Source organism: Protomyctophum bolini (genome assembly GCF_963924005.1).
Source record: "Protomyctophum bolini genome assembly, chromosome: 22".
NCBI classification, from domain to species: Eukaryota; Metazoa; Chordata; class Actinopteri; order Myctophiformes; family Myctophidae; genus Protomyctophum; species Protomyctophum bolini.
In genome coordinates this window covers 2,933,959-2,952,417 of record NC_137883.1, presented here as the reverse complement: position 1 = coordinate 2,952,417, position 18,459 = coordinate 2,933,959, and the positions used below count along the sequence as shown (strand labels likewise).

The following is an 18,459-nucleotide window of genomic DNA, read 5'->3' as shown; positions in this document are numbered from 1 at the left end:
ATCCCGCGATTTTGTAACCCATTTATCACCCCTGTGTCAATCATCTAATGTGACCCTGGGCTCTATACACACCCTCCACCAACCTAGTCCCCATATATGGGGGACAAGGGGAGAGCAACGGACTTGAACTCATGCTTCCTTCATGCCTGAGTGTCCAAGTTGCTAGATCTGCTATTTGTCAATAGCTAAACATAATGCTTGAAACACCAACACCAGAATGGGTTAAACCCATTTTACGACTGAGACCAGATTCTACAAAATGTCTACAAAATCAGTGGTTCCCAAACTTTTCCATGCCAAGGACCCCCAAATTGACACTAATTAGCCCGCGGACCCCCATTTGAAAGGATATGTCAAGGACCCCCACACCGAGTGGCGCGCTACGAGCTTGTAGATCTGCTACATATTTTTGAAAAATCTTGAAAATGCGGCACAAATCTTTGACTATATATTCTTTCAGAGTGAATGTTTTTTAACTCAAATCTTTGCTTCTGGGAGGGTGTCCCTGGAACAACATATTTTTAGATCGGCAGGCAAGATACCTATATTTTTTGGGGGTCCTTGACATATAGAAACACAGGGTTTTTCAGAAAACTGTCAGGATTTAGAAGACATTTGTAGAATCGTCCTCATAGTCCTGCAGACAGGACATCAGCCATATTACGGAACAAATAATTATAGGGACCCTATTCTTAACTCGTCTCCCTCGCGTCATCATGATGTCACTTCTGACACGGAATGAAAGGGACATTGAGCAATTTGATTTAATCGCAGCCCACTTATTCACTCAATTAATCAATCAATCAATCAATCAATCAATCCATTTTCCAGTGCAGGGGTTTCCATTTTTTTTTTGTATTGCAACGTGGTAAACGGTCATGTAAGCACATTGGTTCTCAAAGTGGGGTCCAGGGACCCCTAGGGGTACCTGAGGGAGTTCCACGGGGTCCCTGGCTAAATTAGAGATAGCTATGAATGAACCAATTGGACCTTTATGGGTCTGCAACTCCGACCGGGTCCATTTGTACGCTCTCAGAGTGTCACGGTGAGACTCAGAAGTAGGACCCAAAATGCAGAACAGACTGGTCAAAGGCAGGAGGTCAAATGCAGAGGGATTCATTCACCCAAAACTCAGGATAACATAGAATGTACACATAGGACACTACAGAACACAATAACAACAACTATACTCAAGCAGGGAACATAAGGAACTGAGGGTTTAAGTATAGACACATAGGGATCACAAGACACAGGTGAACAGAACAAACAATCCTCACTGGGATTGGCTAGGAGACTAACAGGACACAGGTGGAGAAAACTAGTAATCACAAGGAGGTAAGACAAGACAGACGTCACTAAACAGTAAAAAGTGAGCAACAGACTGATATCGTGACACAGAGTTAAATGAACCATTCCATCTTCAATTTGTACACTCTCAGAGTTCAATTAGCAGTGATTTTACAATATAAATTGGGGTCCCAGAGATAGAAATGCCACTGAATGGGGCTCCGTGACCTAACGCATGTCAAATCTTGCAGGTCCTTGAAATAAAAATGGTTGAAAATCACTGCTACAGCCTTAAAAATCCTCTCTTATCTGGGTCCCTGGCGTATCTTTTCAAATGGGGGGGGTGGGGGGGGGGATCTGCGGACTAATACATGTCGATTGGGTGTTTTAAGCATTATGTCACCACTGATGTAGCCTATATACAGTATATATATATATATATATCCCACCTCAGAATAGTTACGATGAGCCTTGTCCAGGATCTTCACGATGACGTCCATCTGGTGGACCTCTCCGTAGTCTCCCAGCTCCTGCCGTACACCGCGGAATATCTTGGTGAACGTGCCCTGGCCAAGACTCTCGTTCTACAAGAAAACAAGACAAGACACTATATCGTTATCCCCTCTTTCAACTCCGTCCTTTGAATTAGTAAAACCCAGCGCCCAGGACGAAGTTTTATCCAAAAAAAGACGAAGATTGTTGATATCAAAACCGACCGCATCGCTCGGCAGCCTGGGGGAGGGCCCGTTGCGCAACATTTGATGTTGCGCAACGGCGAGACGTCATCGAAAACGTTCATATCTCGCGATCTAAATCATCCCGTCCAATTCTAAGAAAAGAAAAGTCTAAGATCAGGTAAAAGATTATGTGTGTCGCTAGTCGCGTTAGATTTAATCACCTATAGCTGACACACCCCCTGTTACCTCCTGACCTATAGACACACCCCCTGTTACCTCCTGACCTATACACACACCCCCTGTTACCTCCTGACCTATAATAAAAGCACCACCATTAGTCTTTTCATGTCGCGCACCCCCTAGAAACAACAAAAAAAGTTTTGTAACCTGCCGTTTCTTTCTACTTTCTAATTCTTTGTTTGGCCCCCGAAAATTTTAGTTTTTTGTCATGATTGGTCACGACAAGAGTTGGCTTTGTCCGCGGCGTTTATCTAAACCAGCCGGGAAAACATCCGTGTCATTTTAGATTTTTAGCAAAGGTCACATTCCGTGCTACAGGCACACACGCACACGCAAAATATTTCCGGGGGGGGGGGGGGGGGGGGGGGTTCCAGAGTAAAAAGCGGCCATGTCTTTCCGGCACCCCAGAGCTTCTATTTTGAAGGAATCCCCTGCACTGATTGTGTTAACCTTTAGAGACTATAGACTGAAGTCTACAGACAGACGGACGGACGGACGGACGGACGGACGGACTGGAGGGATCAGAACCTGTTCACGTTGCAAACGCCCCAATGATGAGGAACTAAGTGGATGAGCTGATTATACTGCTGTACCAGATCCCACTGAGCATTGGAGATGAATGAGGGAGTTAGAAGCCCATAAAGGGGCCGTGTGTGTGTGTGTGTGTGTGTGTGTGTGTGTGTGTGTGTGTGTGCGTGCGTGCGTGCGTGCGTGCGTGCGTGCGTGCGTGCGTTGCGTTGCGTGCGTTGCGTGCGTGCGTTGCGTGCGTGCGTGCGTACTTAAAAGCACAGCACTTAAAAGTAAAAAGACTTAAAAGTCAAAAGTACTCATTGCAGTAATGTCCTCTTTCACATTTTCTAAACGTATACAAATCTTGTGAAAAATAGACGAAATATATACATATATAGGGCTGAAGTGGTTAATGCATGTTTTGTAACAACAAACCAAATCTTATCAAATAAATGCTGTGGAGTCAATATGTTGTTGTTCCAGCTGGGACCTTCCAGAAGCAAAGATTTGATGTATACAGCCATACTGTCATCCAAGCCAGACGTATCCATATAGCAATACGTCTTCATCCATTATGTACATCGCTCCCCAGGGCGGTTGCCCGTATCTGGCTTCCTCCTGTCAGACACCAGCCAGCTACTTAACCTATTCTGAACGGCAACGCCTTTTGGATGTTTTAAACTAAAGCATCATGTTATGCTTTAGCTATTGAAAAATAGAAGATCTACAAGCTTGTATAGGTCTGCTATTTTTTGGAAAAATCGTCAAAATGTGGCGCAAATGTTTGAATATATATTCTTTCACAGCGAATGTTTTAAACTCGAATCGTTGCTTCTGGGGAGGAGGGGTCCCTGGAACAACATATTTTCAGATGGGGGGGGGGGGGGGGGGGGCAGAGGCCAATTACATATAATTTGTGGGGGTCCCTGACATGAAAATGTTTGAGAACGACTCACATAGAAACATGCGGTTTTTCAGAAAACTGTCAGGATTTAGAAGGCATTTTGTAGAAGCTATGGCCTCAGGTCTAAATGGGTTAAAGTCTAACCTCTGATGATTGGCTTGACATTTCACGAGCTCTCTCTGAAAGACCAGTCCAATAGAACACCATAACAAAGTTACAGAAAGTCGTGATGTTCTTGCTTCAACTACGTCAACTGATTGGTTCAGGTCGTGATCGCTCCGATCGGGCGCTCATCGCATCGCAATGCACGCGCGCGCGCACACTTATTCAATTATTGTCTGTGCCTAACCCCCACTGTCTCTCCTCTCCACTCAGGCCTGCAGGGCTACACGTCACATATGGATCTTTTTCAAAACGCACATTTTCCTGATCCATATACAGGGTGTAGCCCAGGCCTCAGACCTGCAGCAGGTTCCCCAATGGACCTATACCGTAGCTAAGACCCGGCCTCTCCCACGACACTCCCACTTGGACCCTTTTGTAGCCCCCTCCGGTAGATATATACGTCACAAGGCGTTCTTTGTATGTACAGACATTTATTTAGCGTATGCTAAATGCCGTGAGAACTGAATAAAAACATAAAAGACATACATTCAGTACAATATTCTCATAGAGAACAATAATGAAGAACAAGACAGGTTACAAATAAACAAACACAAATGTAACAAATATACCTCATTGGCCGCATCCACTTTGGGGGGAATAAACGGGGGAAATCTTTCAGTATCAGTACATTGGCTTTGACTGATATCAAGGGCTGGAAAACAGCAAATCTACATGTGGCAGCAGCAATGCATTTTAGCTGTTGCACGCTGAAGCTCTCTCTCAGAATGAACTGGCTCTGCCCTGCTCTGCTAATTATGAGGATCCAAAACACCCTTGCTCAATCAGCAGATCAGGCTTCCACTGCTCAGAGGTTTAAGTGACCTTAGTCAATCAATCAAACATAAATTACCTCAAAACACATTGAAAACAAAGTAGAAACACATAGAAACATGAAATTGACATGAAACAAAAAACATTATGAACTTTTAACTTATGTACTTTTATAAATGAACTTTTAATTCTGTAGGCAGCTTTTAATCTTGATGACAGCTACACTCCCACCGAAATCACCTGGATTTCTTTAATTAACTTTTACATTTTTATAATCATCCTTTTAATGTAGAGTGTCATGTAGTGTGCTATGAACACTAGTGTATGGAGTGCATGAGAGGTAGAGGTTGCTTAGTCTGCTTCGTCGGCTTCAAGCAGGGTAACCGTCTTATGGATAGGCCTCTCCAAGTAGATTGGCTTGTTGAGTCTCTTTCCTTGGCCATCCAGTGCTGAACTTCCAATCAGCAATTGCAGCTTCCTCACACATCCATCTTCACCAGGGTGCACATCCGTGACCTTGGCTAGTTTCCACTCATTTCGTGGTGCAGTGTCGTCTTTCACAATCACTATATCGTTGATCTTTGCATTTCTGCGGGTCTTGTGCCATTTCTGCCTCTGTTGCAGGTTCAACAGGTACTCTTTCTTCCACCTAGACCAAAACTCGTTGGCTAGATATTGCACTCTTCGCCATCTTTTGCGTAGATAAACGTCTTCCTTCACAAAGTCTCCTGGTGGAGGCAAGACTATTGAAGACTTCATCGTCAGGATGTGGTTAGGCGTAAGAGGCTGTGGCCCAGCCGGGTCACTGAGTAAGTGTGCTGTTAAAGGCCTGCTGTTGATGATTGCCATGACTTCGTACAGGTAAGTTCGCAAGGATGAACTGTCAAGTCTTTGTGGTGCCTTATCCAGGATGGATGTCAACACACTCCTTATTGTTCTGATTTGCCTTTCCCAGACTCCACCCATATGGCTCGCAGATGGAGGGTTCATGACAAACTCACAGCCTAGTTGCTTTAAGGATTCTTGATCCATGTTCTTCACAGCTTCCAGAAACTCACGTCTTGCACCAACAAAGTTAGTACCTTGGTCTGATTTCAGTTGACGGACGTTTCCACGTAGGGCAATGAAGGAACGGAGTGCATTAATAAATGCATCGGTCGTCATGTCATCAAGGAGTTCAATGTGCACAGCACGAGAGCAAAGACAGGTGAACAGCAGCCCGTAGCGCTTCAGCTCCTTCCTTCCATCCTTGACATGGAACGGCCCAAAGCAGTCCATACCACAATAGGTAAATGGAGGAGTTGCTTCCATTCGCTCACGGGGTAAATCCGCCATCTTTTGTTCCTCTGTACACCTCCTGAACTTCCTACACTTGACACACTTATAGATGTAGGAGGACACAGCTTGACTACATCCAAGGATCCAGATGCCGTTTGATCTCAACTCATTCATTGTTATGCCTCGTCCTTGGTGTTCCACCCTTTGATGGTAGTGGTCGATCAGTAACATTGATACGTGGCTGGTCTTCGGCAAGATGACTGGATGCTTGATGTGCGGATGCAAATCAGCATGTTCTAGTCGTCCTCCCACCCTGAGGATACCTTGTTCGTCCATGAATGGATTCAGACGGTGCAGTCTGCAGGTCTTATCCGTGCCGATCTCCTTCTTGTGTTGAAGACTCTGGATTTCTTCAGAGAAGGTTGCTCTTTGGACAATACCTATGATGGTAAGTTCAGCATCCTTTCTCTCTTCGAGACTTGTGGCTTCATTGGTTCTTGACGTCAAACCTTTAAGCTCCTTAACACGACGCATGAGTCTTGCAATGGCTTTGACTAAACTTGTCCAGCTGGAGAACTTCAGGAAACGATCAGGCAGTGAAACGTCTGTTGCCAAGGTCTTATGTACGATGGTCTTACGAACTTCTGGGTCTTCAACTGCTATGTCTCCCACCTTAACATCTCTGCTGGGAAGCTCGTCACACCAGAGGAAATCTGGACCAGTAAACCAGTTGGAAGCAATGAGGTCCTTTGCCTTGAGGCCTCTTGACACGTGGTCTGCTGGATTTTCTTCAGAGCGTACATGTCTCCATTGACTTGGATTGGTACTTTCTTTGATTCGTGTAATGCGGTTTGCCACGAAAACATGAAATCGCCTGGCGTTATTGTTGACGTAACCCAGGACGACCTTTGAGTCGGTCCAGAAGAACTCCTGGACATCTTCTATATCCAACTCCTTTCTGAGCAGGTCGCTTGTACGAACAGCAACAACCGCTGCTGACAGCTCAAGTCGTGGGATTGTGGTGATCTTCGTAGGTGCCACTCTGGACTTGCCCATGACTAGAGAACAATGGATTTGGCCTGATGCACTGACTGCTCTTAGGTAAGTGCATTCTCCATACCCTGTGACACTTGCGTCGGAGAAGTGATGGAGTTCATACTTCTTGACTTCTTTGAAACTTGCTGGCAGGTAACATCGCTGTATCTTGACATCAGCTAAGTTCTGCAGGTCCAAGAGCCAGGACTCCCATTTTGGACGTAGTTCTTCAGAGAGTGGCTCATCCCATCCAATCTTGTCTCTGCACATCTGTTGCAGTATTTGCTTCCCAACTAGGATGAAGGGTGCTACAAAGCCAAGTGGATCAAAGATGGACGCTACTGTCGACAGTACTCCTCTTCTAGACAGCGGGTGTTCATTTACTACCACTCTGAACTGAAACTGGTCTGAAACAAGACACCATCGTACACCTAGGGCTCTTTCAAGCTGCGGCTCACCCAAGGCTAGATCTAGATGTCTTACTGTTTCAGCACATTCTTCTTTAGGGATGGATGCAAGCACCTCCTGACTGTTGGAAATGAACTTGTGGATTCGCAGCTTGCCTGCGCTGCAGATCTGCCTTGCTTCACTGACCAACTGTATTGCTTCATCTGCAGTTGCCAGACTTATCAGACCGTCATCCACATAAAAGTTCCTTTCGATGAAAGCGATGGATGCTTCACTGAAGCGGCCTTGTCCTTGTGCAGCAACGTACTTGAGGCCATAGTTTGCACAGCCTGGCGACGAGGCTGCTCCGAACAGGTGCACTCTCATCCTATAGACCGATGGTTCTGATTGAAAGTCTCCATCATCCCACCAGAGAAATCTCAGATAGTCTTGGTCTTCTGCTCTTACGTGGAATTGATGGAACATGCGTTCAATATCGCACATTATTGCTACTGGACCCTTGCGGAACCTACAGAGGACACCTACTAGGGAATTTGTCAGTTCTGGTCCAGTGAGCAGATGATCATTCAACGACATGCCCTGGAACTTCGCAGAGCAGTCGAACACAACCCTTATCTTTCCGGGTTTCTGAGGGTGATAAACCCCATGGTGAGGGATGTACCAGACAGGACCTTTGTTCATTTCTTCAGCTGGAACCTTTTCAGCATCTCCACGCGTGATTGTTCCACTCATGAAGTCAATGTAGTCTTTATGGTACTGCTTGTCTTTCTCGAATCTCCTTTTCAGACACTTGAGGCGGTGATTTGCACACACTCTATTGTCTGGTAGACTTGGTCTGTCTTCCTTAAACGGCAACGGCATTTCACAGTGACCGTTTGCCTTGATCTTGATTCCATCTTCCATCGTTGCGATGAAGCGCAGATCCTCTTGGGAGAAATGAGCATCCTCTGCCGTTCTCTCATTGAAGTCTGATTCAAGCACCCGTATCACGTCTGGTGGAGTGACAACTTCTCTGACTTGTGTTCGGCAGATGTATCGGACTTCACTTGTTTGATTAGCATGCGAGTGAAGATTTGGTGTCACTTCTTTGACAACAATCCTGTGGCTGCTTCCAATTACATCGCCATAGTCGACACAGGGATTGACACAGCCGACTATACTCCAGCCGAGGTCTGTTCTTTGGGCAAAAGGCTCATTGTCTTTGCCTGACACCACTTCTCTGGGTAGCAGGGCATGGGAACAATTATAGCCAATAAGCAGACCAATGTCGCAATCGATTAATGGTGCGATCTCTTCAGCAAGGTACTCCAGGTGAGACCATGCTCTGGCAGTCTTGGGTGTAGGAATATGACCGAGATTGGCAGGAATGAACTCTCTTGTATAAGTGACTGGGAGAGGGATTTTCTTAGATGAGTAAAACCCCCTGACTTGTAGCCCAGTTAACTTCTGACTTGGAATGATCGTGTTCTTGGATGACAATGTAGACAGCTTTAGCTGCACCGGAACCTTCTGTGTGTCCAGAGTGTCAGCTTTCTCTTGCAAGATGAAGGTGGTATCACTTTGGTTGTCCAGAAGTGCATATACAAGAACTTCATTCTCTGGTCTACTTGTAGTGGATAACCACACTGGAACAACTGTGGAAGTGCAAGCGTTGCTCATATCCTGCACTACACGGTGTGATGTTGCTTCACTTGCTGTTTCATCTGTCTTGTCCTTTGACCTTTCTTTGTCCTTTGAGTGCTTCTCACTCTCCTTTTGTTTGTCATCCTTCTGTGGTTTCTTTCCGTCGTCTTTGGTACGGTCTTCGTGTAAACAGGTAGGGTGCTTCCTTTTACATGTGTCACAGACACTCTTGTTGTCACAATTTTTAGACTGGTGACCTGATTTCATGCATCCAAAGCATAATCTGTTGGTCTGCACGAACTTGACTCGTTCTGCGACTGACTTGGCCATGAACTTTCGACATGTGTGAATGCCATGGTTTGACTTCTCACAAAAGACACACCCTTTAGCATCTGGTTTCCCTTCAGATGTGCTTGTAGTTGCTAGTACCTTTGCACCAATACTTCGTGTCTTGGTGTCTTGGTGCTTTGGTGGTGTCTTTGACTTCTCGACATCACACGACTTCAGAGCATAAAGAGAGGTCACTGGATTACAGGCTATCTTGGCTTCCTTTGTGACAAACTTAACAAATTTCCCGAAACTAGGGAATTCCTGCCACTCTTCCAGATTCTCAATGACCTTTCTGTTCCAACTGGCTGTCAGCCAATCAGGAAGCTTGGTAAGTATTCGTTGGTTTTCAGCGCAGTCATTTAAGACTTCTAGGCCTTTAATCTGTGACATCGCTGATTGACAGCCTTGCAGGAAGTCTGCGAACTCTCTCAGTTCCACGCTGTCTCTGGGTCCTATCTTCGGCCATGCGGTAAGTTTATCTCTGAAGGCTTTGGCTATCACAAATGAGCTTCCATATCTCTCTTCAAGTATGTCCCATGCTGAATGATAGGCTGCTTCTGTGCCTAACAGGAAATAACCTTCTATGGCTTTCTTTGCCGGTCCGCCGACGTACTTGCGAAGATAGTATACTTTTTCATTTACTGGAATGTTCTTTCTGCCTATCAACGTTTGAAATGACATCTTCCAGTCTTTGTACCTTAGTGGGTCTCCACTGAAAACTGACGGCTCTGGTACAGGGAGTCGGCTTGCATTGATGGACTCGGCAATTGCTCTGGCGATTGCTGTAGCGCTATCCTCTTGCTGAGCACTAGCAGCAGGTTGGCTTGTGACTGCTTGTGTCATCTGCTGGGCATTAGTAGCAGGCTGGCCCCTTGTGGTTGCTTGGGTTATCATAGCCGATTGTGCTTGTGAGACATGTTGTGGTGATGCCACATATTGCACAGGCAGACGCTTTGACTTAAGTGTGGGTTTCAGTTTCATAGATTTGCTGTCTTCAAGCAACTCCGATATGTCGTCATCTGAGCCCACTTCTTGTTCATACACTTGTAGTCGTGCCTTTGCAGCATTCATCTTTTTGACTGCATCTAAGCGCTCTAATTGCCTGCGCTTCTCTTCTAAAGCACTTTGCCTTGCAGCATTTTCCACTTCTTGCTGTGCAAGCCTTTGCCTGTTCTCAGCTTCAAGGGTTTCAAGCTGTTGCTTCTCATAGTCCATTACATTTAGGACATCTAAAGTGGCTTGATTTGCAGCTAAATCTGCTGCAGCTTCTTGTTTCTTTGCAGCGGACAGGTTTGAGTGCCTTGATCTTGTGGTTGGTCTACTTGTAGACACTGAAAGTTGGCTGGCACTGAATGTGAACTTCGAGCTAGACTCACTCAAAGCCTCTTGATCTCTGTCCTTTAAAGCACGCGTCAGGGTCTCTGACACCGCTACACAAGTGTCGACACGACGGCGGGTCTGGCTTTCAGGGGTAATGTGTCGGCGTAAGTCAACATAAGCTTGTGTTACATCTTTCTCAGCACAGCTGACCTTGGTCATAACGCTTTCCAATATGTCATTGGATAGAGCTTCATTGAATGCTTTCTTAGCCTCCTTGGCAAGAGCTTTCCATTTTTCATAGGAAGTTGTGAAGTGATGCTGAATATTTCTTATTTTGTCATCTTCAAGGTTTTGACCTTTTTCAGTAAGCTTTCGGGTTCTCCGGCTTCTTCGCGGTTTATCTGCATCATCTTCACTCTCTTCTGACACATTGTCGGCCCCTTTTAGTACCTCAATTCCCGATTGTGTGTTAGTGTCTAAAGGTGCATTATCAGTACTGGTAGACTGGTGCACTAACGCATCAACTGTAATGGTAACGTTTAAATCTGTTTTACTGGCTTCGTGCTCAGACATCTTTAGAATTGTTTAAATTGACTGTAAGCTATCCTAAATTAGTAGCTTTTAGCCTTTATAGCTTAAACAAAAACAAAAAACAACAGTTAAATTAACTGGCTTAACCTAAAAATAATACTACGGTTTTGGAATGTAACACTTGCAAATTAACTTGGATTTTAGTTTGACATAAATTGTTTTAGAAAAACCTTAAAATGTATCAAACACCCTTAATGAAATTGTTTCACTTGCAAAATAATTACCATAAGTATTTTAACCAAGTATATATATATTTTAGAATGGCTTAAGTATCATAAATTATTTCACAATACACATGAACTTTAAATTAAATTACCCAATGAAATGGATAACACTTGTTTTAACACTAGTAAACTTATATCACTCTTGGTTGCAATATAGTCACTTCAATTCTTTAGGAGTAAACCACTTAAGATTAAATCAGAAAATGTATAACACCAAAATATTTTCACCCTTAGACTTTAAGTGTCGTTTACACTTGAAACTTGCTTAAAATTAAATGACTGTAGTGAAATCAACAACAACTTGAACATAGAAAGACATGTGCAAAATACTAGAAATGTCCCTTTAAGCAATTTTATAGAGTCCCTTTAAAGCAGTGAGTAGGTTACTCCACTCAACATTTAACTTATTTTAAATGTGTTACTTCTTGTTGGCTTAACCACCCAAAGCTCTCGAACTCCACTTGCTGGGAACCCAATGTAGTCACAGTCTTATCTGTTGCTGGAAGTCACTGCAGGTGAACCATGGAAACTTGCTTGCAGCACGGTCGACGGTAGGCACAGACAGGCCCCTTCACCTCGTGTCGAGCAGGCTGAGTTCTCACTGTAGCCCCCTCCGGTAGATATATACGTCACAAGGCGTTCTTTGTATGTACAGACATTTATTTAGCGTATGCTAAATGCCGTGAGAACTGAATAAAAACATAAAAGACATACATTCAGTACAATATTCTCATAGAGAACAATAATGAAGAACAAGACAGGTTACAAATAAACAAACACAAATGTAACAAATATACCTCATTGGCCGCATCCACTTTGGGGGGAATAAACGGGGGAAATCTTTCAGTATCAGTACATTGGCTTTGACTGATATCAAGGGCTGGAAAACAGCAAATCTACATGTGGCAGCAGCAATGCATTTTAGCTGTTGCACGCTGAAGCTCTCTCTCAGAATGAACTGGCTCTGCCCTGCTCTGCTAATTATGAGGATCCAAAACACCCTTGCTCAATCAGCAGATCAGGCTTCCACTGCTCAGAGGTTTAAGTGACCTTAGTCAATCAATCAAACATAAATTACCTCAAAACACATTGAAAACAAAGTAGAAACACATAGAAACATGAAATTGACATGAAACAAAAAACATTATGAACTTTTAACTTATGTACTTTTATAAATGAACTTTTAATTCTGTAGGCAGCTTTTAATCTTGATGACAGCTACACCTTTCCAGCCGGGCTCAATGGTAAATATCATGGGTTTCACACATTAAACACTGGTTCATTTTTGGAACCAGACCTTCGAAATCTCTTCCAAATCCGTCAACGAGGCCCTGCCGTATGCTCTGGAAAAATATGTGCGTGGCATTTCTTTTTTAAAACAGTGTCTCTCCTCCCCCCCACAGTGCAGCACTGTTATTGTGTCGACCACTGGTTGCTGGAGTATACCATTCTTCCACAGAGTCGGCACACGTTGGTTTTTGTCTTAGACGGTGCGGTGGGTTCTTCAGCCATTCTCCTCATTTTCCTCGCTTAGCCTCGTTTGAAGTTCCACTGGTAATGACTTCCTCGCGGTGTTATTTTGAGGGGTGCTGCACACACCGCTCAGAGCCCTGACGTCACGTCATTTGGAGCGAAGGGTATACGCGGAAGGGTTGACTCCCACTTTTAGGCCAGTGCAGCCCATGCGTAAAATCCAGGCTTTCATTTTTCGCGCAGGCGAAATGAAAGCCTGCAGGTATCGAGGCTATAGGCAGACACAGACCCAGCAGATCCCAACATGCACATCAGGTAAAAAAATAAAACACACACACCCTCAGGTTGGCAGAGTACGTGTAGCGCCCAGGATTACATTCGATAATTGACACTGGGATAAAAAAATATATATATAAATATATATCTTACGATGACGAGGTCTTCTTTGCGGATCTTGTGAAAGACCATCTGGCTGATGTTGTGTTTGTGGAGGGAAGGGGACAGGGGCACCACCTCGGACCCTTGGCTGTTCCGACACACTAGCAGGTTGGATTTATCTACAGAGAGAAGGGGGAAATGAGGTTCAAAACCCACAAAATAATAATAATAATAATTGACATTAATAATTCCCATTGACAATGAATGGAGAATGTATACGTCGAATGTGTGGACGAGCAAATCGACACGTTACGTCACGACGATGTACGATGATAAGAGCGCCCCTCACTTCACACGGGTGTGATTTCTGAGGGGCGCTATAGCTACTCCTATATACAGCTTTCGTCCCCCACACCACGTCTCATATTTGCCATTGACAATGAAAGGAGAAATTGTCCGTCAAATATGGCGTAAAAAAATTGTGGCAACACAAATATTAAATGCCATTGATTAAATGAAGGAAAGATTTACGTCATTTGTAGACGAGCAAATCGGCGAACCAATCACATTATACAGCTTCTGTCCACACACTTCTCAATATTTGCCATTGACAATCAAAGGAAGAGATTAGGTCTTTTTAACTCAAATCTTTGGCTCTGGGGGGGGGGGGGGGGGGGGGTGTGTCCCCCTGGAACAACATATTTTAACCCATTCTGAACGGGAACCCATTTTGGGGTCAGCATCATGTCATGCTTTAGCTATTGAAAAATAGCAGATCTACAAGCTCATAGCGCGCCACCGAGTGGCGCGCTACGAGCTTGTAGGTCTGCTATTTTAGAAAAATCGAAAAGAACGACTGACATTTTTAGAATCTGATCTCAGGTCAGAACGGGTCGATCAGACCAGTGTGTGTGTCCAGTGGAAACCTCGTGTGAATCTGATCTCAGGTCAGAATGGGTTAAGATGGGGGTCTGCGGCCAAATACATATCATTCTGGTGGGTCCTCCTTGATATGAAAAACGTTGAGAACCACTGACATAGAAACATGAGGTTTTTTCAGAAACCTGTAGATAGCAGATCTACAAGCTCATAACGAGCTTGTAGGTCTGCTATTTCTTTTTTTTTTATCGTGAAAATGTGGCGCAAATCTTTGAATATATATTATTTCAGAGAGCCAAAGTTCTTAACTCAAATCTTTGCTTCTGGGGTGGGGTTCCTGGAACAACATAGGGGGTCGGCGGCCAAATACATATATTTTTTGGGGCTCCTTGGCATGAAATATTGAGCACCACTGACACAATAGAAAAACACAGGTTTCTCAGAAAATGTCGACGTCGGGCCTAAATGGGTTTAACCCCTTGTGTTATTGTGTTACGCTTTAGCTATTGAAAAATAGCAGATGTACAAGCTCATAGCGCGCCACTCGGTGGCGCGCTATGTAGGCGCTTGTAGGTCGGCTATTTTAGAAAAATCGAAGAGCGACTTGACATAGAAGACATTTTTAAGAATCTGATCTCGGGTCAGAATGGAAAACTGTCAGGATGTATAGAAGACATTTTTTAGAATCTGATCTCAGGTCAGAATGGGTTTAAGTATGGCGTATAGCGTGCGTATATACCTGTGGCGCTCGGCGGGCAGCACTTGGTGAACTGGAAGGTGTGTCCGTCGGAGCGCAGCGCCTCCTTCTGGTAGCGGTGCAGAAGGTCCTTCAGCGAGCCGAAGGTCTTCCTGGCTCCGCTCAGGACGTATTCTCCGGACTCGGTCTGGACGATCTGACAGTGTTTGTACTCCAACGTCGTCTCATGCTGAAAGAAAAATTGATTAATTCAATTAACCCATTCTGACCTGAGATCAGATTCATTACGAGGTTTCCACTGGGACACACACTGGTCTGATGAACCCATTCTGACCTGAGATCAGATTCTAAAAATGTCAGTCGTTCTTCGACTTTTCAAAAATAGCAAGACCTACAAGCGAGTGGCGCGCTATGAGCTTGTAGGTCTGCTATTTTTCAATAGCTAAAGCATGACATGATGCTAACACCAAAATGGGTTCCCGTTCAGAATGGGTTAAAGCCCCCGTTCAGGACCAGTGTTGTTTTTGTCGACAAAAAAACTAAGACGAAAAATTTTCGTCCGACTACCTTTTTTCACTGACGGAAAACTAAATGGAAACTAAATGAAAACTAAGCTATGATGAATAAAACTAAGACTATCCGATCCACTACAAGTCATTTTACACTTGGTTGAATGCTGAAAATAGCCAATCTACAAGCTCACAACGCGTCCCAGCGCGACGCGTTGTGAGCTTGTAGATCGGATATTTTCAGTGAGTGTAAAAATCATCATTACGACGGCGTCAAGGACCGCCTAAACGCAATTTTAGCCGAACTAAATCAACTGTATAGATTTAGTCGACTAAAATGTTATGATAATTATTTCGTCGACTAAAACATTCCAGGTGACTAAAATGTGACTGAAACTAAATGAAAACTATTGAAGGCACTATGACTAAAACTAAAATCTAAATTTTCTGCCAAAAACAACACTGTTCAGGACGGGGAACCCCTTTTGGTGTTTTATTAAAGCATTATGTTGTGAAAAGATTGTGAACGAATTGCTATTTTTCTGCTATTTCTACTATTTTTGAAAAATCGTGAAAATGTGACGCAAATCTTTGAATATACTATTATTTCAGAGTGAATTTTTTACTTTACTTTCTTTTCAACCAAGGTTCACGTTTTTTAGAGGAACTAAAAGATGATTGTAATTTTGCATTTCCATTTGCCGCTTTCTTTTGTTTTAGAGATTTTAGCTATTTTTTTACTATTTGAGCATGGGACTAAATATGTATTTTATATTTTACAACATTTTATAGCGATTTCTTTTATTTATTATTATTTACTATAGTCCTACTAGACCCCATAAAATTACATCTGGCCACAAAAGATCACAGGATCTACTGAATGTGAAGGGGGAGGTACTATAGGGGGCTGCCATACTGAATGTTATTAGCTCAATATGACACCCGGTTTGTCAGATGTAATTTCCTGGGGTCTAGTAGGACTATAATAAATAATAATTAATTCATTGTAAAATATAAATACTTATAGAGAGATGACTTCCGCAGCACCCGGTAGGTAATTTGGAGCAGGTGCGATGATGACGAGGCATACAATAGCCAATAGCCAATAGCCACACGGAGGGACACGTTTATTATTAAGAAATAATAAATGCTGAGTCTGAACCTATAGCAAGTGGCGGTGTGCGGTAAATATAAATACCAACATCGCTAATACAAAAGAAAGCAGCAAATGAAAAAACACATTTACATTCGTCTTTTGCTTTCTCTAATAACAACCTAAAACATGCACTAAAACATGCACGAAAAAAAAAACAGTACAGTAATTGTAATATTGAATATATTCAAAGATTTGAGTTGAAAACGTTCACTCTGAAAGAATATATATTCAAAGATTTGAGTTGAAAACGTTCACTCTGAAAGAATAATATATTCAAAGATTTGAGTTGAAAACGTTCACTCTGAAAGAATAATATATTCAAAGATTTGAGTTGAAAACGTTCACTCTGAAAGAATAATATATTCAAAGATTTGAGTTGAAAACGTTCACTCTGAAAGAATAATATATTCAAAGATTTGAGTTGAAAACGTTCACTCTGAAAGAATAATATATTCAAAGATTTGAGTTGAAAACGTTCACTCTGAAAGAATAATATATTCAAAGATTTGAGTTGAAAACGTTCACTCTGAAAGAATATATATTCAAAGATTTGAGTTGAAAACGTTCACTCTGAAAGAATATATATTCAAAGATTTGCGCCACATTTTCCCAGATGGCAGATCTACAAAGCAGACCTACAAAGCTCGTTAACGCGGCAGCGATTGCCGAGCTACGAGCTTTGTAGGTCTGCTATTTGTCAATAGCTAAAGTATAACATAATGCAGTACATGTATGCTTACTATAGTCTTTCTTGGATGACTGCTACGCTTTCTTTGAAAACCATAGTCTCTTGGCTCCCTCCGGTGGTCAGATTGACACACAGGCTGTGGCATTGAATGAGAGAGTGAGGCAGCACGGAAGATTGTCCCGCATGTAAAATGTGACACTTTGAATATGGAAGCATTAAAGAGAAACGCTCTGTCTGTCTGTCTGTCTGTCTGTCTGTCTGTCTGTCTGTCTGTCTGTCTGTCTGTCTGTCTGTCTGTCTGTCTGTAAATACACCAAGTCTGTGTGTGTGTGTGTGTGTGTGTGTGTGTGTGTGTGTGTGTGTGTGTGTTTGTGCGCGTGCGTGCGTACAGTACGTGCGTGTGTGTGTGTGCGTGCGTACACTTGTCAAAAGGCTCACGGAGACTCCCTGCCAATCAATTCAATCAAGCAATCAAGGCTGAGTGGCTGGCAGCTTGCTCACTGCACAAGCAGCAGCAGCAACTGTGGGAGGCTAGAAGTAGGACTAGCTGCACTCATTCCTTCATGCACGCCAGAGTACTCTAGTCAGCGTTTCCAGACCTGAGCCGACAGCCGCGGTCGTTTTCGCTGTCGGGCCAGCGTCTTTTCCGTGTTTTTAGACAGCTGGTGGATGGAAAAGAAGCTCCACCCACGCGGCCGAATGCCTGAAGGCTGCTTTGGGCTTAGACTCATCCCTCATTCATATCCCACGTACGCTTCCACGGATTGTGACTCTGCATATCGAGAGTCGTTATTATTTCCTGGGGGTCTTGATATGTGGTTTAAGATATAATATTTTAGATTTCTTTTAGCAGTGAGCCCTGCAGTGTCTCTGATGTCATGGACACTGCATGGGCTCACTTACTTCCTGGACTATTCCCATAATGCTTTGGTGCACTGCTCCTCCTCGTCGATAGCGGGAGGTTGTCCAGGAAGTACACGTGAGCACAGTGTCCGTGACATCAGAGACACCGGGCTCACTGCTTAAATGTAAATATATCTAAATCCACATTATGACACACATGTAGACCCCCAGGAAAGTGTTCTAAATATTCTAAACGTCATTAACATAATATATATTTTTGTGTCCCTTATTATTAATACCGATTTCCATCTTTGTGTTTCCCCGCTCTCCCTCATTGTCTCTCTCTTCTTTCATTTCACGGTCGGTCAAGGCAGACGGCTGCGTACCCCCATGAAGAGCCTGGCTGTGCCTGCTTGTTTTGCCCCTTAACCCATTCTGACCTGAGATCAGATTAATACGAGGTTTCCACTGGA

General features: G+C 43.6%; 1 protein-coding gene across 1 annotated transcript in view; it reads right to left on the bottom strand.

The window, feature by feature from the left end:
* Nucleotides 1–18,459, bottom strand: part of LOC308310051 (tyrosine-protein kinase JAK2-like) — a 73,138-nt gene that overhangs the window by 29,458 nt on the left and 25,221 nt on the right. Inside the window, exons 10-12 of the mRNA XM_080756099.1 lie at nucleotides 14,833–15,019; nucleotides 13,266–13,393; nucleotides 1,737–1,871 (exon numbers count right to left, since the gene is read on the bottom strand). Coding sequence (XP_080612225.1) covers nucleotides 1,737–1,871; nucleotides 13,266–13,393; nucleotides 14,833–15,019 — 450 coding nt within the window. The remainder of the gene's footprint in view (nucleotides 1–1,736; nucleotides 1,872–13,265; nucleotides 13,394–14,832; nucleotides 15,020–18,459) is intronic.